Genomic DNA, 27,322 nt, shown 5'->3' with positions numbered 1-27,322 from the left:
CCCAGAGGCTGGAGGCCCACTGGCAGATTCTGGGCCAGCGGGGGCCCCGCCCGCTCTCGGGCACGCACCTCGAAGGAGCTCCTGCTTCTTGGTGAGGCACTCGCGCTCCTTGTCACAGATCTCCCGCCTGTTGTCCGCCGTGATCCGCTTCATCGCCAGCTCCAGGTCCTCCTTCTGCTTGGCGAGGAAGTCCCGGTCCTGCGGGGAGGGGGCAGGACAGACCTCTACTTACTGCTGGCTTTGGCGTCTCGACTCTTACGTTCATTACAGAAGGTCGCATGATCCCAAAGAAAACTTAGGAAATACACAGGAGGGAAATTCAAGGGAGACTTAGAGACACAGCAGCCAATTGTGATGTGTGGGACCCTTTATATGGGCTCTGGTACAAAACGATATTTATGAGACAATTGGAAATGTGAATACTGACTTGACTGCAAACGATGCTATTAAGCGACTGTTGTGAGATATTTAAATTTTTTAAAGACTTTATTTATTTATTTATTTTAAGACGGGGGAAGGGACGGAGGAAGAGAGAAAGACCAGAGTGTGGTTGCCTCTCATGCGCCCCCTACTGGGGACCTAGCGGACAACCCAGGTATGTGCCCTGACTGGGAATTGAACCGGCCACCCTTTGGTTTGCAGGCTGGTACTCAATTCACTGAGCTACACCAGCCAGGGTGAGATAAATGTTTTAGGTGCGTTTATGGGATTGTGGTTAGAGATCCATGAGATCTGTACACCCGTGTTCACAGCAGCCTCACTCACAACAGCCATGGGATGGCAACAACTCAGGTATCCTCAGATGAACAGATAAACAAAATGTGGTCTATGAATACAATGGGATATCACTCAGCCTTAAAAAGGAAGAAAATCCCTCTACACGCTACCACATGAATGAATCCTGAGGACATTATGTTAAGTGAAATAAGCCAGTCAGAAAAAGACAAACACTGCATATTCTGCTTATGTGAGGTCAAATGTGTAGAGATGGAAAGTAAAACGGTGGTTGCCAGGGGCTCCAAGGGGAGGAGCCGGAAGTCAGTGTTCCACGGGCAGGGTTTCGGTCTGACAAGGTGAGAAAGGTCGGCACAGCGTGAATGTAGTCAACGCATTAAATGGGGCGCTGGAAAGTGGTTGAGATGGCTGTTTTACCTTGTGTCTATTTACCTCAATTTAAAAGTACTATTTAGAAGACCTTTCCGTGTTATAATGTAACATTCTATCAAAGGAGGCTCATGGCTGAGAACCCTGCACGGTCAGGCCAGCCCCTAACTGATTTACCCAGCGTATAGCAGGCTGCTCCCAGGGCTCCCTACTTTAGACGGCGCCACTCTTCACACTCTGGGAGCTAAAGGTCCGTGAGTCCCTGTGATGATTAATCCTCGGGATTAGTCTTTAAAAGCAGGAGATCCAGGCCAAAGGGTGTGCACGTTTTTGAGACTCTTGATTCCACTACCAGATTGTCCTCTCAAAGAAAGGGCCAATCTGCCGTCCCTCTGTGGGGGTGAGGGCCTGTGTCTCCCACCCTCCCCTGTCCTGCGTCCCTTTCCTAGTCAGAGCGTCAAGGGACAGGCTGTGGGGGAGGGTGGCGGGGTCCTGGAGACAGCAGGAAGCCTGCAGTCAGACCGAGTTTGAGGCCTCGGCCCTCACTGTCACCTCTGCAGCGTCACCTCTCGGAGCCTTAGTTCCCTCCTCTGCAAAGGGGGCCTCGAATGCTAAACCAGACCAAGCATTGGCAATGTCGACTCTAAACGTCTCTGCGTTTGGGGGGCACAGGAGAACGTGCAAAGGCTCCCCAGTGGGAGAAAAATGTGCATGTGGCCGTCAGGGGCCAAAAGAGGCTGGCGAGGCCGGGGCACAGGGACTGCGTCAGGGGGACCGGCCGGCAGGGGCCAGACCTGCGGGGTCTCGCAGGCACGTTTAGGAGGCTGGTCCTATGTCATGGACAAAGGGGGTGCCACTGAAGGTTCTCCAGGCACAGGGCTGTGGGGGGAGGGGACATGGTCACATTTGCCGGTGTGACAGAGAACTGCAGAGGGACAAGAGGAGGCAGAGAGACTGGCGGGGAGGAGGCTGCGGCAGGCCAGGAAGAGATGACAACGGCCAGTGGGTCAGGCTGATGGACCCGGAGTCTGGAGATCAAACACACACACAAAAACATGCTCCAGGAAGTAACGAAGGACCAGAGGGAAAGGAGGGGTCAGGAATGACAGGGTCTCTGGCCTGACCACCGGATGGAGGGTGGTGCCCCCTGGAAACACGAGAAGAGGACCAGGTCTGGAGATGGTGGGCCTGATGTCTTTGAGACTCCAAAAGATGCCGAGCGGACGGATGGATGTACTGGGTTGGTCAAGGAGATGTAACGTACAAGCAACCCCCAAATGAGGCAGGAGGCACTAAAGGCTTGGGGAGAGGTGGATGTGAAGGGCTGGGGTGTCCAGAGATGGGAGAGCTCACTTCCAGCTGGAGGGAGGGCAATCAAGGAAGACTGCCTGAGAGAGGTGGTAACAGGGATGACAAAAGGATGGGCTGGATTTAGGTGTTCAGAATAACAGACAGGCATCCGAGGGGTAGGGCCTGGGGCATAGACGAAGGGGGGACCTGGTCACCATTCGGGGTCTCAAACCTGGGACCCCCGAGCCCCTCTACTCCCTGAGTGAGGGGCAAGGACTCACAAGAAGCTGCTTTTTCTGCGCGTGCTCCTCCATCTTCTGCTTCATGCTCTCCTTGCGCTGCTGCCTGGGGAGCTTCTCCACCTCGTTCTTGACCTGCGCCAGCGACAGCAGAGTGGGGCCGGGTCAGGGTACCTCCTAACGCTCCCTGGGTGCTGGCCCCCAACCCCGCCCCCCAGCCAGCCGCTCGGCCAGGTGGCACCTACGGGCCCGCTGCTGACTGCCTGACTCAGTTTCCAGACTCCCCGGGGCGCCAGGTGCTGGTTCTGCTGCGCGGTGTCCACTCCCTTCTGAGGACAGCACCTCGGTTTCCTTCGGGGCAGGTTTCTCCGCCCCGTTCTCCATTACTGCCCCCTCCCGACCCTTGTAGACATCTCCTTCCTCACTGCCCACCCCCACGAAACACCGACCCCACAGATATGCTCTGAGTCTGTTCTCGGGTTTCCTTTGCTTTAACCCCACGGTGGTGATATCACCCCGGTTGAGAACGCACGGTTTAGGCACCTCTCCTCGGTTCCTGGGGTGAGGTGGGGGTGACGCCCCAACCCCATCTGACTGGAGGCTGGGTCTATGATCCCCAAGCCCTGGCCCCAGGGACTGGTGCAGAGGAAACACGTGGCCCTTACTGGGCCCGTGAGGGCTGCAGGGCGTTTGCTGGGACCACCTGGGAAACGCTGCCCTCTGGCCTCTGGAGCTGCTGAGCTGGGAGGATGCAGGCCGAGGTCCCCGGCTGGGGGTGCGCAATGCACCTCTTGCACACTGATGTTTCTCTCCCTCTAGTCTCCCTCCCTTCCCCCTCTCTCTAAAAATCAATAAGTATAAGTTTAAAGTAAAATCAATACACATTGACATTTTAAATACAGACAGGAGTCAGCCCTGTGCCTGCAGGGCTCGGCCTCACTGCCTCCCCTCAATCCCCGTCCTGCTGGATCCTGTTTTTATTTTACACAGCCGATATTCTGTCATCACGAATACTGTGCGTGCATTTTTATCTTAACGCGTTGCCTTAGAATGTTACTTATCTTGATTCCTGAGCTTCTCTTAAATCCCGTGCCTGTGGCGAGTGCCTCCCTCGGCCCACCCAGCCCCAGCCCTGCCCCTACAGGCCCCTGGAGACACCAAGCGCCACGCCCAACACCCTGAAGTCTGGAGCCGGGCTCTGGGGTGGCCCCACCGTGGACTACCCCAGAGGTTGTGCCCCCACTAGCGTCATGTGCAGATTGGGAATGGCCAGGATTGGTACAGCCACCCTCAGGACTTCCACCTCTTCTTCCTCTTGAGAGGCAGGAAAGCGCATGTGGCCTCCCGGTGTCTGGCCAACCCACGGAGGTGCGGACTATTCTCTGGGACCCCCTTCCCCAGGGCAGGCTGAGAGCCACGCCTCCTTGCTCCCCTTGTCTCAGGACCCTGTCCCGTCTTGACCGCCTCCCCCGCCCCCTCCAGCTGGATGGGGGGGAAAGGGAAAAGGTTGCCTGGGTCCAAACTCAGGGACCGCTATTCTGGCAGAAGAGAGGGTCAGGCACAGACGACATGTGTGTTTGTCCTGGCAGCACCCACAGCCCCTTCTGGTGACAGCATCTCAAATCCCCCTGGCCACCGTCCACCCCTTCTCCCCTGCTCTCTTCGCTAAGCTGGAAGGTACGGAGGAAACTGCCCGAGACCCCACGGTGAAGGCCTGCCTGGGAGCCAAGCCAACCCAGAGGCAAGCAGAGCCCCGGTGACGGAGGAGTAGCTCCTGACGGTGCAGGCGGAGCCACAGATGCAGACCCACCCGGACACGCGCTTCTTCGGAAAACCAGCTCCCCTAAGGCCCCTGTTGCCCGGGCAAGGTTGAGCTGCGGTTTCGACTGCTCACAACCGAGAGCGCCCCAGTGCTCTCAGACCGCCCTGCCCCCACTCAGCACGCAGTCACCTCCTTCTTCATCAGTTTGAGCTGCTCCTGGAACTGGGTGTAGTCCCGCTCCTGCTCCAGACGGATCCGCTTGGCCTCCTCCCGGCGCCGCACGGCGTGGTCTTGCTCCATCTTCTCCACTTGCTGCTTCTGCTGACGCTCCAGGTTCTCCAGCTCCGTGTCAAAGTGCTTCTTCTTGGCCTGGACAGGGCGGGAGGAGGAATTCAGCAGAGTCACCTTATAAGTCACCAGGGGGGAGGGAGATGGGAGAAGTGGGGGTGGGAGAGCCCAGAGTTTGTTCTCAGACCTGGGCTTAAATCCCAGCTCTATCACCTCTCCGCTGTGTGACCTGGGAGAAGTCACTTAACCTCTCTGAGTCTCTTCCCTCGTGTGTAGAAGGGAGACAAGACCATCAACCTTGCAAGGTTCTTGCACGATCCTCAACGCAGGTTACTTTCCCTCTAGGGACCCTCCTGTATAACTCAGGAGCGCTGTCACCTTCATGGAATTCACGTGTTTACAACAAGGCAGTGCCTAATGTCATGGGGACACCAGAGGAGTCGGGCAACTGTGAATCCCTCTCCGCCGCACAGTCACGCCCACTCCACAGCTTCTGCTTAAGGGACCCAACTTTTCTCACACTCACGTTGACTTCTTGTTCAAAACGCTTGTGCATCTGCTCCAGCTGCAGCTCGTGCTTCCTGCTCAGCTGGTTCTGGTTCCGATGCTCTTCTTTCTGGAGCAGCCGGAGCTCTCGGAGTTCCTGGCGCCTGGAGGGTTAAAAGAGGTGGCCGTCTCCATCAGAAAGTGTCCCCAGAGATCCTGTAACTCACAGCGGGGGACACGGAGGGCCGGAGTGTGGAGCAGCATCACACTATTCCGGGGCAGAGGCAGGGTCAGAACTCAGGCTTCAGTTGACATTTATGGACAAACATCAACAACCTTCATATGTAAAGAGTGCTCACAAATCAATAAAACAGGAATATCCTAGTTTTTAAAAAGTGACACAGACATGAAACGGAAGACAAATTTTTAAATAGCCTACGTGGACATGAAGTGTAAATTTTAAAGAAACACCATTCTGATTAACTACACAGGTGAGATCATAGGGGAAATTGCTACCTTTGTAACCCGCTGAGGTATAAATGGGTACAGCATTCCCGGAGGACAATTCGGAATAAGTGTATGCCTTTTGAGATAATGGTTCCACTTCTGGGCGGTGATTCTAAAGCAGTGCGCACAGATGCACAACAAAACTGAATGCAGATATTAATAACAACGCTATTCGTCACCGTACAAAATTGGAATCAACTTCAATGCCCATCAGTAGAGATCGAATTAAATTCAAACGTATCCACGTGATGTGGTTTTACAGGACCGTTAAAAACCAGGTTTTAGAAGATACTTAATGACGTGGGAAACATGTATTTGTGCAGCCGTTCATTACAACAGACACAGAACAGTCTCTGAGTTGGCAGGGGGTCGGTCTGCTGCCATCTGGGCGAAACGTCAACATATGTGTGCACGTGTGTCTGTGTGTGTTTACTCCCCTATGTAAACACTGTGTGTTTCTGGGGGGATTACATAGAAAAACAGTAACACGGGGAAGGGAATAGGGGCCTGGCAGAAAAGTGAACGAGGGAGATTTTTCACTATTTACCCTTTTTTCTTTTTGAGTTCTTAAGGATAATATCAGATTACCTATTCAAAATGTCAATACCATAAAAAAAAAACTCGACCTGAACCACACAATGTACCGTAGTTTTCTACAGAATTGCGTCACCTGCGTGTGCGTGCTCACAGAAAACACTGGCGGGGTAGCCCCCCCATCTGATGACTGCGGCTCTTTCCGAGTGAGCCCGCGGAAAACTGAGAGGGACCGTTTCTGTAATCAGAAAAGAAGAACCTGGGCCCCCTGATGGACCGGGGGCTCCCCGGCAGCCCGTGTGCTGGCCTCGTGGGGGACCTGCGGCCTGCACCCTGGGGTCCCCACTGTGCTGCCTGCCTCGCCCGCCCGAGAGGGGAGAGCCACTGCGGGAGGAGGGGGCGCACACTCCGGGGTCAGAGGGACCCTGCTCGAGTCTCCACCCCGCTGACTGCAGCGGGGCCTCGGCCTCACCCGGTCTCGGCAGGTCGGGGCTCCTGCAGCTGTGAAAGGGGGCAGAGTGTCTCTACCACTCGGGTGCTCGGGCTCTCGGACTGTTAAACCAGAGGATGCCTGTCCTGTCACGCAGCCAGCAATTGGAGTGGCGCCTTCTCCACTGATAATGAGGGAGCAGAGCCCATCTCTGGGAAAGGCCAGAGACGCCTCGTGTGGCCACATCAAGGAGCTTCCCTCTGAGCCTCTGCTCTCTGGGAAGTGAGGAGGCAGGAGGCGCTTTCGAGAGTGTTAACCGAAAGACGGAAATCTTGACTCAAGAGAAACAGGCTTACAGAACAACGGACCGAAAGACACAGGAAGATGGGAAGAGCCAGGTTCTACCGGCACCTCCCAACCTCCCTGCACTCTCCGACAGAACAGCACCAGCACCATTTCAGGGAAAAAGAGAAGGAACTCTGACCTGGGAGTCTCAGTCTGGGACAGTGACTGTCAGTCACATGGTTCAAAGGACCGCCCATGACCAGATCCTCCGGAAATGCTAGGACCCCGGTGTGGCGCAGGTACTGGGCCAGCTGTGGGTGGCCGGTCACCGCCTCCCGCACCCCTGCAGCCTGGTGGCCTGGCCAGGCTCACAGGACATGGCCCTCGCGACCACGGCAGCAGGCAAGAAAAGCCTTTTTCCTTGTGAGCTCCTCTCCCGAACCTCAGCCCGGTTTCATCCTCCAAACCTGAGCAGCACACAGCGCCTCGGTTCAGGGGGAGGGTGGGGGCGGGGGCCAGGCCGAAGGGCACGGTTTCTCCACGGAGAGTGGTCAGTCTGGGATTTTAGCGCCAGAAACCCGAGTGGCCCAAGGGGGCACCTGATGGAAAGCCAACCCTTGAGGTCTGACGCTTGAGGAACACGGGTCACCTCCCGGGTGACCGTTCACACAGAAGGTGGTGTCATCTGCCAACAGCGACCCTTTCCTCCTCACTGCCCCAATCCACACAGATGACACCACAGTGTGTATGTGCACGCACACGTGTGTACGCAGAACCACGCCAAGTGAAGGCCCAAGGCACCCCAAACTGCTTCTTTGTGGCTTTTGGATGTTTATGCTTTTCAAAAATATGGATGGGTTTGATGTTCTGGAAATATTCTCTACACCAAAAATAAATTTACCCTGCAAAGGCCTGGCCCCAAGGTCTCCCAACTGCTGAGCCCCTCGGCCCGTGCCTGGAAGACCCCAGGGAAGCTTCACGACCAGCGGGAACTGTGCAGAACTGTCCCGCAGACAGGCCTGGCTATGGCAGCTGGACCCCTTCTCACCCGGGCGACCTGCCCAAAAGTTTCCTCATTTATGAAGTGGTGAAAATAGGGTCTCCCTCGGGAGGGCTGTTGGGGGCCTGAGCACCCAAAAAGTACACAGGGGGCTCCAGCTTTGCCTCCCCGCTCCTCCCCAGACAGCCCCTCTCTGTGTCACCGGTTTGGCCTCCAAGATGTATGTTAGGTCTGACCACCTCCTCCTGGCCACTGTCCTGGACGGGTCTCTGCAGCCCATCCTCACACCGCAGGCAGGGCCAGCGTGCCAAAGGGACGTAAGAGCTGGGCACGCTCCAGCAGGATCACCCCGGCTGCCGCAAAGTCCACACTCTTCCACCCCGACCCCGGCCCTGAGGCCTCCGGGGACCGCACCCCCGCCCTGTCCTCCCAGCTCCCTGGACAGGCCTCAGACTGGCAGTGCCCGGGGCTCCTCTCACCCTTGGGTTCTGTTCAGGAGGCTCCCTCAGAGCTGCGGCCCCCCCACAGCCCAGCCTCTCGCTCTCATATCGTCCATCACTTCCTTCGTGTGCCCACAGTTGGGGTCATCTCGTGTGCTGGGTGTTGGCCCTTTGGGTGTAACTTCTACAAAGCCAACAGCCTCAACTGCCTGGGGCACCACCAACATGTTCATGTTCCCCAACCTGGTGGGTGGATATATAGACTGATGGATAAAGCTTGGATGGGTGGGTAGATGCAGGTGGGTGGATGCCTGGGTGAATGGGGGTGGATAGATGGGTGGATGGCTGGGTAAGCAGATGGATTGGTGGGCGGGTGGATGGGTGAGCGGGTGGGTGGATAGGTGAGTGGATTGGTGGGTGAGCAGGTGGGTACAGGATCTCAAGCAAAACCACCTTCCTTTTCCCGTCTCGACTTGTCCCTTCTGTTACCCAGACAGCTCTCCCACCAAAGACCGGCGCCACGCCAACCCCCCTGACATCACCCCCCCCTTCCCAGGCTTGCCTGAGAAATCTCATCTCCTCGTCCTTCTTCTCGTCCTCGCTGATTATCTTGGAGGTGGTGATGCTCACCTCCACGCCGTCCACCACAAACTTGCGGGTCCTCTTCAGGGTTTTATTGTGCAGCCTCGAGTCCTGGCCGGGGAAGATCACCAGGCAAAGCTCAGCCTTTCAGCTGAGAGTCCGGGGTGGCAGAGGGTGCGGCCCACTGCCCTCCTGGCCCCACACCCAGGGAGGACGTGGCTGTCCACGGTCCCCTTGCTTTAAGCTTCTCAACCCGGAGGTCTGAGTGTCTGAACTTATCACCCCCTCTCCTCTCCCTGACCTTGGCCATCAGACACTGCCCATGCCCTCCACCACCCTGCTGCCTGCACGCTACACACAGGACATTTCTAACCCTGTCACCCACTGGCTCTGTGATCCCGGGCAGTCCCTTGTCCTGCCTGAGCCTCAGCTTCCTCAGCGTGTCATGGGAGGAGAAAAACAGTGCCTGTCCCCCAGGGAGGTGACTGAGGTTTGGTGAGAAAATGCATAGGGCAGTGTGCAGGGCGGCACCCAGCTCACGGCGGGGTTCAGTGCCTGGTGTTTACGTCTGACAGCCGGTACTGCAGACTCAGTCTTCCGTCCACAGCGCCAAAATCCACAGAGCCCGGAAAACCAAGTTCATAACTGCTTTGGCAGCCGAAGCTGACCCTGACCTCCACTGAAGGCCACACCCGTCTGGGGCACCACAAGGTTATTTATAGTCTTTACCTTTTCCTGTGAATAATCATGCATTTCACACATTTACAGAGCACGGCCAGGGCCCCAGAGGCACCCCGACACGCCCTGAAAGTCCTCCCTGATTCGGATGAGGGCCTGTGAGCCTGGGCTGGAGGGGTCAGCGCAGCCCCCTCTCGAACCTCCCACTGGCCTTGGAGTCCTGTCCAGGAGTGGCCCAGCCCTGCCTTTCCAATGCCCCCCTGGGACCTGCAGGTCCTAGAGGGAGGGGGAGAGATGGGGAAGGGGAAGGGAGGGCCAGGACAGTTCGGGCCGTAAGTCTCTGTGTCCTCGCAGTCACTGTGACCCCAACCCCCGCTCAGTGGAGACCCAGGGGCTGTGGACGGCACCGGACAGTGGCACCCGACTGTCTTCTCCCCACTGCATCCAGCTCGCGTGTCCTAGGACTCAATTCAAGACAGTCACAGGGCCACCCGCCTCGGAGGTTACTTGGCGCGCCCAGGGTGCCAACGCAGCCAGTGGACTCTTATCAGAGCAGCCGTGTCCCTGACTCACCGCCGCCCGGCCTGCAAGACTCGCTGTCAAACACCCTGAGGAGAGGCGGGGCCCCGGCTCTGGGTGCACAGCTTTTCTTTATATTTTTAATTATTTTTTCACTCTTTTAATGTCTTTTTGAGAACAGACAGGACACCTCTCATGATGGGTCCCGCCTGTAACTGCAGGTAAAAGCTCCTGCCTCCCAGGCCACCCCCGTGCTGGTGGCCTGTTCAAACTGCCCGCCCCCCGCCAAGGTGTGCTGCGCTGGCCCTCGGCCTCGCGCCCTTTCAGCCAGCAGATACTGGAGTTTCTCCTGTGTTTTTCCCCAAGGGAACAATGAAAGGAAAAGCCAAAAAGATACAGTAACTTCCCTAAAACCGGCCTAGTCAAGTACGTGACCAGAGGTGAAGAACGTCCGAGATTTGTCAGAGCAGGCAGGTGACAAGGTCAGCCCCCCCGGCCACCAGAGGTGAAGGAAGTGGAGGCCAGAGTCCCAGCAGGAAGGCAGAATGGCCTTCGGGGTCCTGAGCCCCAAGTGTGGGGTCCGCAGCTCCCCAGTTCCCGCCTGGGTCCCTGCTTGCTCATCTGTGCACTGGCGAAGGGGTCACCTTCATTTTCTTTAAAGCACTTTGCAAGACTCTCTCCCCGATTTCACCAGGACCTTTAACCAAACCCAATTGAAATGGAAACCCAGACTGACATTTAACCCCAAACCAACTGTCTGACATGACTAAACCCCAGACTGAGCTCGGACATTTTGGAGATTAACCTGCAAGTCGAACTGAAAGCCCTTTAAAGAAAGAGCATTCTACCCTGGCTGGTGTGGCTCAGTGCACTGAGTGCAGGCCTGAGAACCAAAGGGTCTCAGGTTTGATTCCCAGTCAGGGCACATGCCTCGGTTGCAGGCCGGGTCCCCAGTAGGGGGCACTCAAGAGGCAACCACACATTGATGTTTCTCTCCCTCTCTTTCTCCTTCCCTTCCCCTCTCTTTAAAAAGTAAAAAAAAAAATCTTTTAAAAAACAAAAAATAAATTAGAGAAATTAATTACATTAAAAAAGAAAAAAGAGCAATCCTTGTGAGCCATGGAAATGGAAGGCAGCCATCCACCATCCCCAAAACCCCAGCCCAGCAGTGGAACAATCTCGCTCCCACCCTGTGCACAAGAGGCGGCATTACCTTGATGGACAGAGAGCCTGTCTCCCTGTTCAGGGACAGGTCGGCGGACAGGGAGGCACCGTAGTCCACGCTGTCGGAGGTGGAGAGGCTGCCACAGTCCGAGTCCCTCTTGGCTGGGCAAGGAGAGGCCTGGGCGGGCAGCTCCAGGCTGCCGTTGGCCAGCTTCTCGCTGACCAAGGCCTCCAGGGCGCAGCTGTTGGGACGGCTCTGGCTTGTCTTTGGAGACCGGCTGGCTGCTGGACCAAGGTCCCCACCCTGGTCAGCGACTTTCTTCTCCTCAGGCACCTGAATCCTGGCGCCCATGGACACTGGCCGGGACTTGCGGAGGGGCACGGGCACTGCTAGGCCGTTCTCATTTTTAGGGGCCACATCTTGGGGGCTGGTGGTTTGCAGGGATCTATCCCCGGAGGGCTGGATGGGCCCATTCACGCTGTCCTGAGGCTGGCTGGGTGGCACTGTGGTGATAAGTGGCTCCTTGTCGGCACTGAGGTTCACCTGAGTCACCTCGGAAGAGTTGGGCGTGTGGTTCCCCATAGACTAGGGGAAAAGAAAAGGCAGTCAAGGTCAGGCTGCTGTGTGTGCAAGGCAACAGTCAGAGATAACGTGCGGCTGCAGGTCAAACCCCAACAGGGTGACGTGTGCCCTGGCCAGGGAGGCGGAGTCGGTGTCACCCCAGCAAGCCGCAGGCCCCAGCACTCACTGCTGCCTAACCAACAATCGAATCACTACTTGTCTGGAGGAATGGGAACCTGCTGATTCTCTCTGATTGTAGCTCAGTTCAATACCTGTCGTTCCTCCTAAGAACGCAGGCAGCTGTGACCTGCTGGCCGACACCCCCCGTCTGAAAGGGGCACTGGCTTCCCTGCTCCAGCCAATAGTGACAACGTGGAGAAGTGGGTCCCCTACGGCCAGACTTCCCACATTTTCCAAGACAAGCAAGAATCTGGATTTTTATACATCTGATTTTTAGACGGCAACTACTTAAAGTTTTGGTTTTTTTTTTTTACAAAATTGCATAAAACCCAAAATACATTTATCCAGGGGCAAGATTTTGCCTACCAGCCACGAACTTTTTAATGTTTTGTCTTCAGAGCTTTGAGGGAAAGGAAAGGATTGGAAATGTTGCTATTACGAAAGAGAACACCCATGTATCTGGCTAACACGTTAAGTGTCCAGCCTATTGAATGATGTGAGCACCCACGCCGCCCCCTTCTGGGTCGGGGTGGGATGGGGGCCTGGCCCCAGAGCCCAAGCCCTGCCCGGCCGAGTCCATCCTTCCTGCTGACATAACTGCTGTGCTGACTTCGATATCTAAGTCCCGTAGGCTGCTCTGCCTAGTCTCAAACTCGGCATCAACGGACTCCCACTGGAAGCATTCCCTGGGGTCCTGAAGTCTGATGGTTTTTGACCTTGGATATGGAAGCTTCCAGAAGCAACTTTAATCCACCCTCTCAAAAACTCAGGTCTGATCCTGTCCCCACACAGCAACGCCCAGCCCCTGCCCCACCGGGCCCGTGGCACCATCTGGACAACAAATGGCTCTTCTGGCAGAGGCACCCGCCCCCACCCCGCCTGCCCCACAAACCACTGGACCAGAGAGGCCCAGACGCAGCCGCTCAGGCCGGGATCCGGCCACAGACATGATTCCCTGGGCCCAGATGGCTTTACACTTAAAAAAAATTAGCTTTTGTTTACATTTAAATTCGGCCAAGTGCTGAAGCTGCAAATGAGTTACAAATGGGCCTAGACGCGGTCCCCTGCGCCCTCAGGGCAGCCGGGCGGGGTCTGGGGTGGCCAGAGCCCCTCAGCCTGTGGCCTCTCATCACATACAGCCCCATGCACACTCAAACACACACGTTTGGTACACACGTTTGGTATGTGAGCCACGTGGGGAAAAGGCTGGGACGCAAAGAGCCAACTACCAACTTTTAAAAATTGTTGGGTCTCACATGAAATTCTACACTCCCGGGAGCCCTTGATCTGTAAGCTGGGGAGATGCGGGAAGGAGACCTTTCTGCCCCGCTCACAGGAGCCGAGGTCCAAGGGGCTCCGGCCTTCCCCAGCAGCCATTCCCCGGGTCCTTACAGACGTGGTGTCCCCAGAGTCCTCCTCTTCCCCCTCATCCCGGCCGTCTTCAATCTCCTCCATCACCTCGGCCTTGGCCTCCGCCACCAGCTCCCGCAGAGCCTTGTTACTGGTGACGCTGCTGACGAAGGGGTGCTGAGGGGGACAAGATACCCAGGTTAGAGCCACTCTGGACCAGGGGCGGGAGCGGAGGGAGGGAGGGAACAGGTGAGGAGGGCAAGCAACTTGGCTGGGCTAACACGGACTTGGTACGAGAGACCCAGAGGCGGCTCGGAAAGTCCTGTGTGTGACAGAAAGGGGGCAAATCCCGACTCTGTGACACCAAGCGTGTGACTGTCCCTGTCCGAGCTGCAGGCCCCTCGCCTGTGGAAGAGAGACAGCGATGGCACACCCACGGGGAGACCATGACGGTTAGGAAGCTACTGCCCACAGAAGTGCTGCTGAGCCCAACGCAGGAGCTGACGCGAGGGTGGGGCGGTTTCTTTGTGCATCATTTTCTTTTCAAAGGCAGTACCGAGTTCACGAATCATTAAGCTCGGCGACTTATTCCATATTTCTCATATACACCGACCTGGAGGAACCTCCACCCGAGAGAGAGCACGCCCATCAGCTGGTCCATCACCTTGGAAAGGCCCCTGCACCCCCTGCTGTGGCCAACGCCCCGCCCCTGCTGCCTGGCTCAGAGGCTCATCCTGCCCCCCCTTCAGCTTCCTCCGGACAGAATCCTACAACACATCGTCTTCTGTGATTGGCTCTCTTCACACCAGGAGGTGAAACTCAGATTCACCCACATAGCGCGTGCACTGGTGCACTGCTCCTGCTGTGCTTGCAAGCAGAACGTTCTTGCACACCCACGTCAGCTTGCTCACTCACCCTGCCACGCCGGGCATCCGTGCTGTTTCCTGTCTGTGCTGACTGTGACCAAGTCTGCTGAGAACACACGTGTGCTTGCAAAAGCTTGAAAGACAGTGGTGTGTGTTCTGTCCCAAGGCGCTTCCAGAAATGTCACACCTTGCACAGACCTTGCAGAACACCAGAGCGTTGACGGCCTCGGCAGATGTTCCATCACACGAGCACCCCCCAGATGGAAGGAAGTCTGTCCCTGGGTGTGGACAGGGATGGGGGCTCCCCAATTGGCCTCACTCCCCCGGGGCGGCTCGGAGGGAATGCTGGGAGTGGGGGCAGTCCTCACGTGGGAAGGGGGTCCTCTGAAATTCACAGGACGGCTCTGACGGAACCTCACCGTCCTTACTGTCAGAAAACGTGTGTGCAGAGGAGCGGCGTCGGGATGGCAGGGAAGTGTGCGAACAACTATGGAAAATAAGTTTCCCCGCAGCCTGGAAACGCATTCCCCACCGACAGGTCCATGAAAGGCATTTTCATGTGCTTGTTCACCTACATCAACTCGCTCGTGGGGGGCCCCAAGGCAGCACCCCGTCCAACTCCGTCACCTCACTTTGTACATCTGACCGCAACAGGCCACACTCCCCTTCAGGAGCCCTGGCCTTCAGACGACTCTAATTAGTCCGAACTAGTGAAGGGGTGAAGAACTGCATCTTTCTTCCCTTTCCCATGTCCCCACTCATTCACTGACTCACGGCACAACCACATGGTGACACCTGATGTGCCAGCTGCTGACATAAGGTAAGCAAGGAGACGGGCAAGGCCTCGGCCCTCGGGGGCTCGCAGCAGAGGGTGGGGACAGCAGGTACATCACTGAGTGACAAGCAAGGTCATTGAAGATCTGGTGACAAAAGACCAGGAGGCTGCAACAGCCCGGTCTGGGCAGTGGAGGCTGCTTAGGTCCGTGGTCACAGGGGCCTCCCTGTGGAGATGACCTTGGAGCTGAGACCTTGAGGGATGGGAAGGGGCCTGCCAGGGAGAAAGATCTGGGCAGAGAGAATTCCAGGCAGAGGGAACAGCAGGTGAAAAGGCCCTGAGCCGGGACTGAGCTTGGCGTGCGGGAGGCATGGGCTTCAGGAACTGTGGGAGGGGAGGGGCGGAGCCGCAGAAGGGAGGGCGGGTGGTGCGCACAGGGAACCCTGGCAGGGGTGAGTCGCTGAGCCTTTGTTCTCAGAAGCCACTGGAGGGCTGTGGCAGAGCAGTGACAATAAAGGTGTCAGTTAAAGTGACACTGAAAGTGTCATTTGAAGGTGTCAGTCTGGTGGCTGAGCGGAACCATTAGTAAGGGTTTGCTGACACCGGAGGCAGGGGAGAACAGCAGCGAAGAGCCGGACCGCCTGGGGTAAAATCCTGCTTCCACCACCAACCTGGGCAAGTCACTGACCCCTCCAAGCCTCAGCTTGCTCACTGGTACACTGGGAATGAGAGTGCGGTTGTTTTAGGCGTTTCAGCTCAGACTGTGAGAGCTACTGTCTATACCACCATCACCACCATCAATACCTTCTCATCACCACCATCACCTCCATCACCACCATCACCTTCATCACCACATCATTATCACCACCATCACCTCCATCACCTCGATCACCACCATCACCATCAGCTCCATCACCATCACCACCTCTACCACATCATCACCACCACCACCTCCATCACCACCATCGCCATCAGCTCCATCACCTCCATCATCACCACTACCTCCACATCATACCACCACCATCACCTCCATCACCTCCACCACCACCATCACCACCATCACCTCCATCACCACCACCATCACCATCACCACCATCACCTCCATCACCACCATCACCTCCATCACCACCATCACCTCCATCACTACCTCCAGCAGCAACAGCAGCAGCAGCAGTATCACAGTCACAGAACCCTCTGAGGTACCAGCTCTAAACTCCCCACCATTCCCGCCCCCTCCTGCATCCCCACAGGACACACATTTTTAGAACAGAGGGCTGGAAACAGCTCCCAGAGGTTCCCAAGCCTCACACTGCACAACCTCACACGTGGGAACTTGAAAAAGCAGCCACAGGGCATGTCCCTCAGTGGCTGAAGCGGATGTGGCAGGAATAAATGAGGCAGCACGGGTTCCGGGGAGTACCGGGTTTGCATCAGGGCACACTACGCGCTGGCCGAATCGGTGGCTCTCCAGCACGGCCAGGAGCCTCGCCTTCCTGCACCCGACCCACCTGCTCTGCTGCCTCCCCAGAGCCCCCGGGGTCCTTAGGAAGCAAGGGGGAGGGGAAGCTATGGGGAGGAGAGCCTCTGATGGAGGGGCAGGTGAGCAGAGCTGCAGGCAGGTGGGGCAGGCCCTCCTTGGCTGACAAGGCCCAGAACACTGTTTTGTCAACTGCTCCAGGACACCAGCCCTTCCTGTAGCTGTACCGCCTGCAGGGGTTCAGGGGAGGCATTTCCTCAGCCCCCAAACCACGAAGGCCCATTAGAGAGACAACACTCTGCAGCGGGCACTGACTGCCCCAGTGGGGCCGGCACGGGGACAGACCAGGCTGCACACACGGGTCCCCAAGCGTCTGCTCCTTCAGGAAGAAGACCAGCTGCTCCGCGCCATCTCTGTGGGGAACCCCAAGACGTCACACAGCACGCCAGCTGGCTCCCGCCCTCTGGCCAGGGCCCCTGTGGCCATCCACACAGACTTCCCTTCCAAGAACCTGAGCCTATTTTCTCCTCTGTGCTTGGAAGCCACCAGACCGGAGTCCCCCGCACCAACACTGGCTTTAGAAAAAGCCTAGAAATGTGTCAGCGTCTCCCCCTCAGGGCTCCCTCCCGCCCTTCCGACCCCTTGCCTCTCTCCCCTCCTCTTTCAGTTCTTCCTTCTGTCCTCCATTCACTCGGAGGCAGCTTCCCAGAGCAGTCAAGAGAACAGGCTTTGGAAGCAGACGACCAAGATCAGAATCCCAGCTCTGTCGCTTACCAGCTGTGTGACCTTGTGCAGGCTACCTAACCTCTCTGTGCTCAGTCTCACGTCTGGTGGAGAGATCCGAACAGGACCTCCTTCCCAGGGCGGTTATGATGATTAAATCAGTCAACATGATGAAACCCTTAGAACAGCACCCGGCACGGAGAAAGCGTTTCCTAGCAGTGGGTTAAGTAAAAATGAGTAAATGCATTTAACGAATTCTTTTAAGGGTCCTCGGCATCCAGGCACTGTTGGGATGCTTAGGACACATCAGTGAACTAAACAAACACTATCGTCGCCCTGGTGGAGTGGCTCAGTAGGTTGGAGCATCATCCTGTAAACTGAGAGGTCGCAGGTTCAATCCCCAGTCAGGGCGCGTACCAGGTCGTGGGTCTGATCCCCAGATGGGGCGTGTGTGGGAAGCAACCAATCAATGCTTCTTTCTCGTATCGATGTTTCTCTCTCCCCCTTCCTCTCTCTAAAGTAATGAAAAAATGTCCTCAAGAGAAGATTAAAAAGAAAAGAGTAAACTTAAGAAACTAGTAAATGATATACCACCGTGCTATGTGCCAGGGGAAAATTTAAAGCAGGGCGGGGAAAAGCGACGTGGGAAGTAGGAGGAGCAGGTTTGCAGGGTTTTTTCTTTCTTTTTTTTTTTGAAGGAAATTTATTTATTTACTTTTTGAAGAGTTTATTTATGTGTACAGAGACGGGAAGGGAGGGAGAAAGGGAGAAACACGGATGTGTGAGAGATGCATGAATCGGTCACACGCCCCCAGGTGGCGGCCTGGGCCACAGTTCAAGCACGTATCCTGCCTGGGAATCAAACCGGTGACCTTTTGGTTGGCAGTCTGGTGCTCAACCACTGAGCTACACCCACCAGCACACGCCTGCAGTTTTAAATAGGGTGGCTGGGGGAGGCCTCACTGGCAAGCTGACATTTGCACAATGACAAAAGGGGGCAGGCAGGGTGGGAGGGGGAGAGAGGACAGAGACAGAGCGACAGCCACAGAGGTGTCTGGGGGAAGACTAGTGCAGGCCACCTGGAGAGCCAGTGCAAAGGTCCTGAGGCAGGGTGTGCTGGGGAGTCCTAAGAACAGCAAGCAGGCCAGTGTGGCTGGCGCAGAGCAAGGAGCCAGAGGGAGAGCAGAGGTCTGCGGGGTCACAGTGCGGTGGGCAGACTACACAGGAAGACCTTGCAGGTCGCTGTGATTATGGATTTTACCGAGTGGGGTGGGAGCCGTTAGGGGCTTCAGACCAGGGAGGGACAGGAGCCGACCGGTTTGCCAGGTTCGCTCTGGCTGCTGCGCTGAGAACAGACTGAAGCGGGGCAGGGAGCCCGGGGACGGGGCAATGCTCCAAGTGAGAGATGGCGGCAGCTCAGAGGGACGGTGAGACTCGGTCAGATTCCAGCATGTTCCGAAGCCAGGGACGGCAAGGTTTCTCTGTAGGACGGGCAGGGAGTGTTGGAGAAAGCGTGGGGGTGCTTTATGTATCTCAGGATGCTTGCAAGCCCTGGGGCCTGACCACCGGCAGGGTGGGGTCGCCGCTGGCAGACAGGAGAGCCGTCGGTGGGGCACCTCCAGGGAAGGACGGTCCGTGGTGCACATGTTCAGTTTGAGGCGCCAAGTGGACGTCTAAGGGAGGCTGGGCACGGGCTGGGCGGCAGGGCGGAAACGGGGGAGTCACGGCAAACGGGGTGCGGTCAGCCAGGTGAGTGCAGACGGCGGGGACCAGGAGGGCAGGTGAAGGAGGCTGGGGAGTGACCAGGGAGAAGGAAGGAAACCAAGAAGACGTGGGAATCAGAACTCAAGGCCGACAGCGAGGACGACCGGGGCTGGCCGTGGTGGCTGCTGCTGCCGCTGCCTGAGCTGACTGTGCTGCCCAGCAACACAGAAGTCGCTGGTGACCTTGACAAGGACAGTGGGACACAATGAGTGGGTTTAAAAACAAATTCAGCAAGTTTGGACTGCGCCCCTGACGGCCATTACACTAAAAACAGTGCCTTAGAGGATCTTGTTCGCTCCATGTTCTGCGACGGGAGCACCATCTACATCCCAAGGAAACTGGGGCACAGAGTGAGATTCCGGGCGGCGAGCCTGGTGTCGGGGCCTGGGCCACCACTACGCAACAAGATGCCAAGGAGCATCTGCGCAAGTCAACGAACAACCCATAAACCAAAGAGGCCATAAGCCAGTCACCTCGAGGCAGACAGCAGGAAAGACGAGGGACCGGGAGGAAGCTTCCGGAAGCAGGCAGACTCAAGGGCCCAGGTAGGGCCACGAGCAGCTCTGGAGGGGCTGCAGGGACCCGGAGCTCCCTGGGTCTCCCCAGGCCAGGTGACCTCAGCAAGCCCTGCTGTAACCCCGGGTCCTCCGCAGAAGGCACAGGTCATGGGCTGTGCCCTCCCTCTCTCGCAGGGAGGGGCGGGCCGGGGGAAAGCCGACCTCGGCCTGCGCTCTGAAAGGTGCTTCTTGTATCTCGAAGGGTCTCTCCCCTCTTCTGAGACCCTTTGCACCTCACACCGAGAAGGCTCCGCCAGGACGTTTTTCCAACCACACAGCGGAAATTCCTGGCGCAGGTCAGGGCTGCGGGGCAGCCACGTGGGGGTGGAGTACCAGCTGTCTCTTCCCCCTGGAAGGTCCCGGATGTGTCGGGCGGGGGGGTGGGGGGTGGGGAGTGGGGGCCTGCTTGCAGGAAACAACTGGCCCCACACAAGTTGGAGCCTCTGGTCTCACAGGGACCAAAGGCCCGCCCGCCCGCAGCTCTGGCCGGTCCAGTCCAGCCCCCGAGACGCTGCCCCACCAAACACAATACCCAGAAAACGAGGCCTTGGGCCCTCCAGGCATTTGCTTCAAATACACTCGTGACCCCCCAGCAGACAGACCCGCCTGGGCAACCTGGTTTCCTTCTACTTTTTATAACTCAACACACCCAGCATTCCTCGAACACCGGCTTACCAGTGAGGCTACGCTCTTCAGAGCATCTTCTCGCTCTAATCCTCACAGTCGCCTTGCCCGGGGGACACAAACATGACCCTGTTTCAGAGCGAGAGCCGAGCCCAGAGGTTAAGCCACTTGCCCAGGGTCTCGCGGCCAGTGAGGCACAGGCTGGGGCTTGAACGCAGGACTTTCCGACCCAGTCCACACACCTCACCGCTGTGCCGCACACCCCCGAGGGCAGGCAGTTCACACACGGCACACCCTGGTGCTGGGGGAAGCCCGTGTGTCCCCCGTGCGACTCTGAAAGCTGCAGCCTGGTCCCCTCCCATGCACCCTTTCCCTGCGCCCTTCTCCTCTAATAGGTCACAGTGGTAAGTACGACCTGCCAAGCCCTGCATGTCCCTTTCATGAACCATCGAGTCGGGGGTGGGCACCCCATACCACCCTGATGTCACCCCCAACAGCCCTGCCCTCACCCCAGCTCCCACGCCTGGGCCTCCTGGCTCTTCCGGGCTCGTGCCGCTCACGCCGACGTCCCAGACCTTGGCCTCCACCCCGGACTGGCTCCCTACTCACCTGTGGAGCCCTTCCAGGCAGAGCAACCCCTCGCAGGCCTGCCACCCGCCCACGCTGTTTGCCGTGAAGCCCTCGTCTCCCCTGTCACACGCGTGTCTCTGCTCATCTGCCTCGTCACCCCAACTGGATCATCAGCTCCGTGAGGACGGGGCTCTGGGGACTTCCTGCCCGACAGCCCCCCACCCCCCACCAGGGAACATCGGTGGATGAATGGATGGTTATACACACTATCCGTCACCCAGGCTGGGCGAGGAACGCATCAGCTTTGAGGTCACAGCTGGTCTCATCCAGCGGAGGGACAGGACAGGGGGCAGGCAGCCCCGGGAAGGGGGGCCCACTCACCTCCAGGAGCTGCGCAGCACTGGGCCGGGTCTCTGGGTTCTTATCCAGGGCGGTCTTCAGGAAGTCTCGGAACTCCGCAGACCTGGGAGGAGGGGGCCGCAGTGACCTCAGAGCGGGGTGAGGGCCAAGAGGACGCCGCGTGTCACAGACCCCACTCTCCCGGGAGTCCTGTGCCTCCCAGACAAGCCCATCACAGGACAAAGGACACCTTCATGGGCTAAAAGGCGGAGGCAGCAGGGCCCTCAAGGTGAACTTCTCATCAAGGACATCACTGCACAAGAGGGGACGTGGAAACTGGAGGAGCAGAAGCTTGCTCAGGCCACGGAGCAAAACACCGCAGTGCTGGGACTCTAGCCAGAGCCCCGAGTCCCAGCCCAAGGTTGTGCCAGGCGGCGGAAGGGCTTGCTTGGGTGTTTATTCCCACGGTAGGACCCAGTTTCTCCGAGTCACCAGGCTGCCCATGTGGACGCCAGGGAGGGAGGATGGGGCAAGGAGGGCCTGGGGAGCTCAGAAGGGCCCTCCAGCTCGTCCAGCCCCGCAGGCCAGTGCATCTGGGGCCCCGGCCCTCCAGCACCGCCCTTCTCCTTACCACCTAGAGGGTGTGAGCAGCGTGGGGGGCTCCGACTTGGCGATCTTGAGCAGGACCCGCATGGGGTTGAGCTCGTGGTGCGGCGGCTCGATCTGCGCCATCTCGATCAGCGTGATGCCCAGGGACCAGATGTCGGCCTTGTAGTCGTACGGAGTGTCCTTCATGGTCTCACACATCACCACCTCGGGGGCCATCCTGAACCAACCAAGGGACAACAGAGGGCTGAGGACCTGGCCTCCCGGGCGCTTCTCGGAGACTCAGGGTCAAGGACCAGCACAGGCCAATGTCAGGGGCTGCCAGCACCACGCCCAAATCACGATTTGCCTTCCTGTCCATCCCACTGTCTTCCTGCTGGTGATCTTCACACAGAAAGATGCCCTCCACGCGGCTCCACCACCACGGCCTGCTGCAGTTCCTGATGCCTACCACCAGGTGGCAGCCACAATCCAGAACTCAGAGTCCTGGGAAAGTGGGTGGGGGCAGAAGGGAAGGGGCCCAGAAAAAACTGGGGGCAGGAAGGGCGGTGGAGAGGATACAACAGCACGGAGAGAAGGGATAGGAGAGAAAAGGAGGGAGAGATATAAGAGGGCAGAGAGAGAGAGAGAAAGAGAAAGAGTGAGTAAAAAGCAAGCAAGCAAGGAGCCCACCTCCACAATGGGAATTAATGCACAGGAAATCCAGAAAGCAGTTAGGTGCGAAACAGAACGAAAGAGTTTTACGGGGGTTTTTTGTTTTGTTTTGTTTTTTTAAGTAACAGTTTGGAAAAGGAAACACCCAGGACTCCAGAAGTCCGGTGAAACTGCAGGGAAGGTAGGAACTGAACTTGACCATTCGTCTTCACAGCCCCAGCCCCGTACTCTGTACCTGTTGAACTGACCAAGAATAGCAACATTTTTTTAGGAGTTCCAGTCAAAGAGCGACTAACGGAGCATTTCCTATGTGCATCACCCTATTTAATCCTCTCATTCAGTGGGAGCTAAGCTGTCCCTGATTTTTCAGGTCAGGAGACTGAGGCAGCGGATGCAAAGCAACTGGGCCCAGGTCACGGAGCCAGGCAGTGTCGGAGGCTGGGCTTGGCCCTGCAGGCTGACTCAGGAGCCCCTGCCTCCTGTCCTCTCTGCGCTGTACGGGTCAGACAGAGGTCACCCTGGGGACTCTGAGGTCTGACGTCCCCTCTACCATCCGGTTTCTAGGAGCTACCCAACTCACCAGTAAGGCGTCCCGATGAAGGAATCTCGTTTCTGCAGGGTTTTCAGATTCTTGGCAGACACACCAAAGTCAGCTGCAAGACGAAATTCTCCGATAAAGGCTTCCACGGACATTCCTCCACCCACAGCCCTCGGGTGTGGACTCGGAGACATCCCGCCGTTCCCCGTCAACGACCAAATGCCTTCTTCTACATCACAGAGCAGTGGTCACTAAAAGTGCACCTGCTGCTGTCAGGGCGCCTGGGGACATGCACTTTCCCACTTGCTAATGAGAGGATACACCAAAGAGTCTTTCAGCAAAGGAGTTTGACAATAAACTGCAAGAAACGTCAAGTGATCCAGAGTCTTCTAACTCCAAATCTAGGAATCTCCCCTAATAAAATAATCTTAAGTACAAGCAAGAATTACATCTAAGGATGTTCATCAAAGTGCCACTGTAAGAGTGACAATTTTAAAACCCCACAACTGCTTCACTTTGAGACAGTTCTTTTTTAAAAATATTTTATTTACTTCTTTTTAGAGAGAGGGGAAGGGAAGGAGAAAGAGAGGGAGAGCAACATCAATGTGTGGTTGCCTCTCATGCGCCCCCTACTGGGAACCTGGCCTGCAACCCAGGCATGTGCCCTGACTGGGAATCAAACCAGTGACCCTTTGCCTCACAGACCTGTGCTCAATCCACTGAGCTACAACAGCCATGGCTGAGACAGCAGTTCTGATTAAGCAATAATCCCACCTCCGGTACACCTCACTGGCTACAATACCCTCACTGAACAAAGCTTAGGGAGTGGTTTTAAATGCCTGATACACATTATATAACATATCCTGTCTTTTCTGAAAGGATTTAAGACATCTCTCTCTCTCTCTCTCACACACACACACACACACACACACACACACACACACACTAAGAAATTAGGAGAGGTAAGAAAAGGTGAACAGTAAACCACTGGACAGGTTGAGAACAGTCCAGGTTGAGAATACTCCATCCTATGATGGAGTATTTCATAGTCATTAAAATTAGTTTTGAAGTATTTTATTCCATATTTAAATGTTAAACTATATATATATCACCATTAAATATTTACTATGCATTTAACATTAATATTAATTAATATGAATATTTTAGTATTAGTATTACGCCTAGCTAAATACTTTAATACTTAACAATACTAACAGTTTACTTACATACTTATGAGGTTAAGCAGGACAGGGGAGATACATACGTGACTATATTGTATGGTCAAAATTACGTCGCATTTCCTTCCTCCCCCAAAATAAGGGCAAAAATACATCCTGAACTGAGTGGGAAGAAATAAGCAAACTGCTGAAACAGTTGCCTGTGGGTGGTGCATGAGACTAGACGTGGTTCCTTCTACTTTTCTGAGTCCCTTCAACTGGCTGTGCTGAGCCTGCATGATTTCAGGACCAACAAAAAGTAAATACAGCCCTGGCTGGCGTAGCTCAGTGGGTTGAGCACGGGCCTGCGAAGCAAAAGGTCGCCAGTTCGACTCCCAGTCAGGGCACATGCCTGGGTTGCAGGCCGAGTCCCCCCAGTAGGGGCCACATGAGAGGCAACCACACATTGATGTTTCTCTCCCACTTTCTCCTTCCCTTCCCCTCTCTCTAAAAATAAATGAAATATTTTTTAAAAAGTAAATACATTTCTCTTTAGAGCCACGCCCGCCACCACTGAGTGTGCGGGGAAGGATCCGGGGCCACCAGGGAATTCTGTCTCTCCTGTGCTCTGGGCCCTGGGCCAAAGTTTCATCCTGATTAAAAAATAAACTCAGGAGGAAGCGATACCCCGAGAGAACAGGTGATGGCCTGCTTAGAGCTCTGCCGCTAGAAACTGCAAAGTCGTTTCCACTGCCTGAGTCCCCAGACGAGCTGGTTGGAGCAGGTGACAGTGGCTGTGCTCCATCACTCAGGGTCTCAAACCAGGAGGGAGGACAGTGCCGGGAGTGGGCCCCAGATGCAGGGAAACAGGGTCCCGACTCGGCTCTTGTGTTTACCTCACAGCTCATTCCCCCCTCTGCCCATGCGGGGGCCACTGGGAGCCTGGGGCGGGGACTACAGCGGGGGCCACAGCAAACCAAGTCCTTGACCTCGGGCAGCCCACAGGCTACTAGTGGAAGCAGATGCACTCAGGTGAACACCAACAGGCATCTGATATTCATAACTGTGGAAGCAACGGGAAGACAGGAGTGCAGGGCTGGGGGTGGCTGGGGAAGGGGGTGCGACCTCCTGAGTGCAGGTGGGGAGAAAAGGAGGGAATGGAGGAAGGACAGCGGAGTGCCTCCAGACTATTCATTCATTCTGCAAACACGAACTGAGCATCTGTGACGTGCCAAACACTGTCCTAGGCGCAGAGATGAACCGCACTCCTCACCCTCGTGTGGCTTGTTCTTCCTGGGATAGAGACAAGCGGCCCGTGATTCAGGGCTGTGAGAAGGACCAGGCAGGGAGAAGGGGGGCAAAGCCACAGAGCGTGCTGGGGCGGCGTGGCAGCTGCTGCAGCCAGGAGGTCAAGGTCCGGGAGACAGCTACCAAACCCTTGACCCTCGAGTTCCCTGCCTGTTAACACAGGGGTGATGACACTGGAGAACTAGTTCGTAGGGTTGTCATGAAGACTGCATGACACACGGAGAGCACTCGGCTCCAAGCCAGGCCCTCAATAAACACTCTGGGCACCTGAGCCAGTCGCCTGAGATTTCTAGGCTGGGTCAAGGCTGAGGTCAGAAGGCCCCAGCGGCTAACTACACAGTTGCTCTGTCAGCTGATGAGGTCCCACAGGGCTGTGCCAGGGAACAGGGCAGAGCCCCGCCCCCACCCAGCTCCCGCAGGGCGAGTCCAGGTGAGGAGGACGCAGCCCTGCTGCTCCCTGCCCGATGCCCTGAGCGAGTCACCCTCCCCACCCCTGCCGAGCTTCCAGGTAACGGGCGGCTGAGCTCGAGGCCTCCCTGCGGGGTCCGTCTGGGCCCCCACTGCCCTGCCAACACCGACACTGGATGGCCTGTCACCCAGGAAATCTTTCAAGAAAGCCTTTGGGAACCATGTTGGCCTCTCAGACCCAGAGTGGGGCTCTGGCAGGGGGCGGCCACGCCCCACCACGCCCTGCCGGTCCCTTCCAAAGAAGAGACAGGAAAAGCCAAAACCGCTCACTTTCACAATGACACCCGGTTGGTCTCCACGTCCCCAGGGCCCCCCTGAGGCAAGCGCTGCTGGCTTTCTGGGTAGCTGCTACTTCCCTTTCTGCCCCACAAGATGGGGCCTGGCCAGGAAGGCGGGGGCGGCCGGCTCGGGGGTTACTCTCCGCCAGTAGGCTGGCTGCCCTCTGTCAGTTCAAGGCGGGTTTTCTCCAGGCCGCCTCTTGGGATGTAAAGTCTCCTCCTCCCATTTGCAAACAAGCCGCAGAGACGGGGCACCAGTGGGCAGGGAGGGAAGGAGGGGCTCTCTCCACCAACTGTCATTTCTGTAAGGAAGAGACCATTTCTGCCTTGCCCACCATACCCGGCACCTGACACACTCAGTGGGGTCTCCTCAAATGAACAAGCGAGCAGACAGACCCTGCGAGAACGCCTTTACTGCTGTGTCTTCGGGGAAAAGGATGACGCTGGGTGTAAAGAAACACGTTTGACAGCAATTCTCTTTAGAAACAGATCCCCCAGACCAGATTTATAGTATGTATGGAAGCTTATGAAAGCATTATTCAGGAGAGTGAAACCCTGAAAGTGAACTAAGCAGCTCCTGGCCCCTGGACTGGAATAGGAAGATACACGCTGGCTCACCCAGCTCGTGAAATATTAGGCAGCCCTGAAAAAGAACAAGTTCCAGGATCTATGCACCAACGTGGGACTTTGTTCGTAACATGGCGTCCCCAACAAGCTGCGACTGACCAATGCGCGTCCTAAAACATGCAGCATGACGTCCACAGCACCTTAGAAGAACGACACGGGCTGCTGTGTGTGCACACGCACCCCCACCCACACACGGACATGGGTGTGGGGGTTGCACAGCAAGCTGAACAGTGACCACCTCCCTGGGAGCAGAGCCTGCATGGGGGCAGTGCACCGAGGCGCCTTCTGTTCTTTTACTTCATACACTTCTATTCTTTAAAATGTTGTTCATAAAGCGCGTGCACCGCTTTTAGGGTTTAAAAAGCTGACATGCATATGGTTTTCTGGGTTCTCACTTTTGTCTCGTCTTTTCTGAAAACCCAGTGGGGGCAGGATGTGGTGGGTGGAAAGTGGCACAACGGGCGTGGCGGGCACACGGGCCCCAGGCCTTCTCAAAAGCCTGAAAATGCTGCACAGCCCCGACAGTCTACTTCCAAGAGCACCCCCCACAGGCGCTACCGAGAGAGACTCGGCTGCATGAACACCCGTGTC

The 27,322-nt window shown here is 56.6% G+C and overlaps 1 protein-coding gene across 2 annotated transcripts in view; it reads right to left on the bottom strand.

The window, feature by feature from the left end:
* The window catches only part of STK10 (serine/threonine kinase 10), a 92,219-nt gene that overhangs the window by 15,306 nt on the left and 49,591 nt on the right, over positions 1 to 27,322 (bottom strand). For both annotated transcript variants that reach the window (XM_037127865.2, XM_037127866.2), the window contains exons 5-14: positions 22,936 to 23,008; positions 21,727 to 21,921; positions 21,138 to 21,219; positions 13,443 to 13,577; positions 11,358 to 11,894; positions 8,928 to 9,058; positions 5,210 to 5,333; positions 4,585 to 4,764; positions 2,676 to 2,768; positions 69 to 198 (exon numbers count right to left, since the gene is read on the bottom strand). In XM_037127865.2, the coding sequence (XP_036983760.2) occupies positions 69 to 198; positions 2,676 to 2,768; positions 4,585 to 4,764; positions 5,210 to 5,333; positions 8,928 to 9,058; positions 11,358 to 11,894; positions 13,443 to 13,577; positions 21,138 to 21,219; positions 21,727 to 21,921; positions 22,936 to 23,008 (1,680 nt within the window). The remainder of the gene's footprint in view (positions 1 to 68; positions 199 to 2,675; positions 2,769 to 4,584; positions 4,765 to 5,209; positions 5,334 to 8,927; positions 9,059 to 11,357; positions 11,895 to 13,442; positions 13,578 to 21,137; positions 21,220 to 21,726; positions 21,922 to 22,935; positions 23,009 to 27,322) is intronic.

This window comes from Artibeus jamaicensis, unplaced genomic scaffold, assembly GCF_021234435.1.
Source record: "Artibeus jamaicensis isolate MK-2021 breed Jamaican fruit bat unplaced genomic scaffold, CSHL_Jam_final scaffold_3151, whole genome shotgun sequence".
Lineage (NCBI taxonomy): Eukaryota > Metazoa > Chordata > Mammalia > Chiroptera > Phyllostomidae > Artibeus > Artibeus jamaicensis.
Note: the sequence above shows the minus strand (reverse complement) of the source record. Positions and strands in the feature narration are given on the sequence as shown.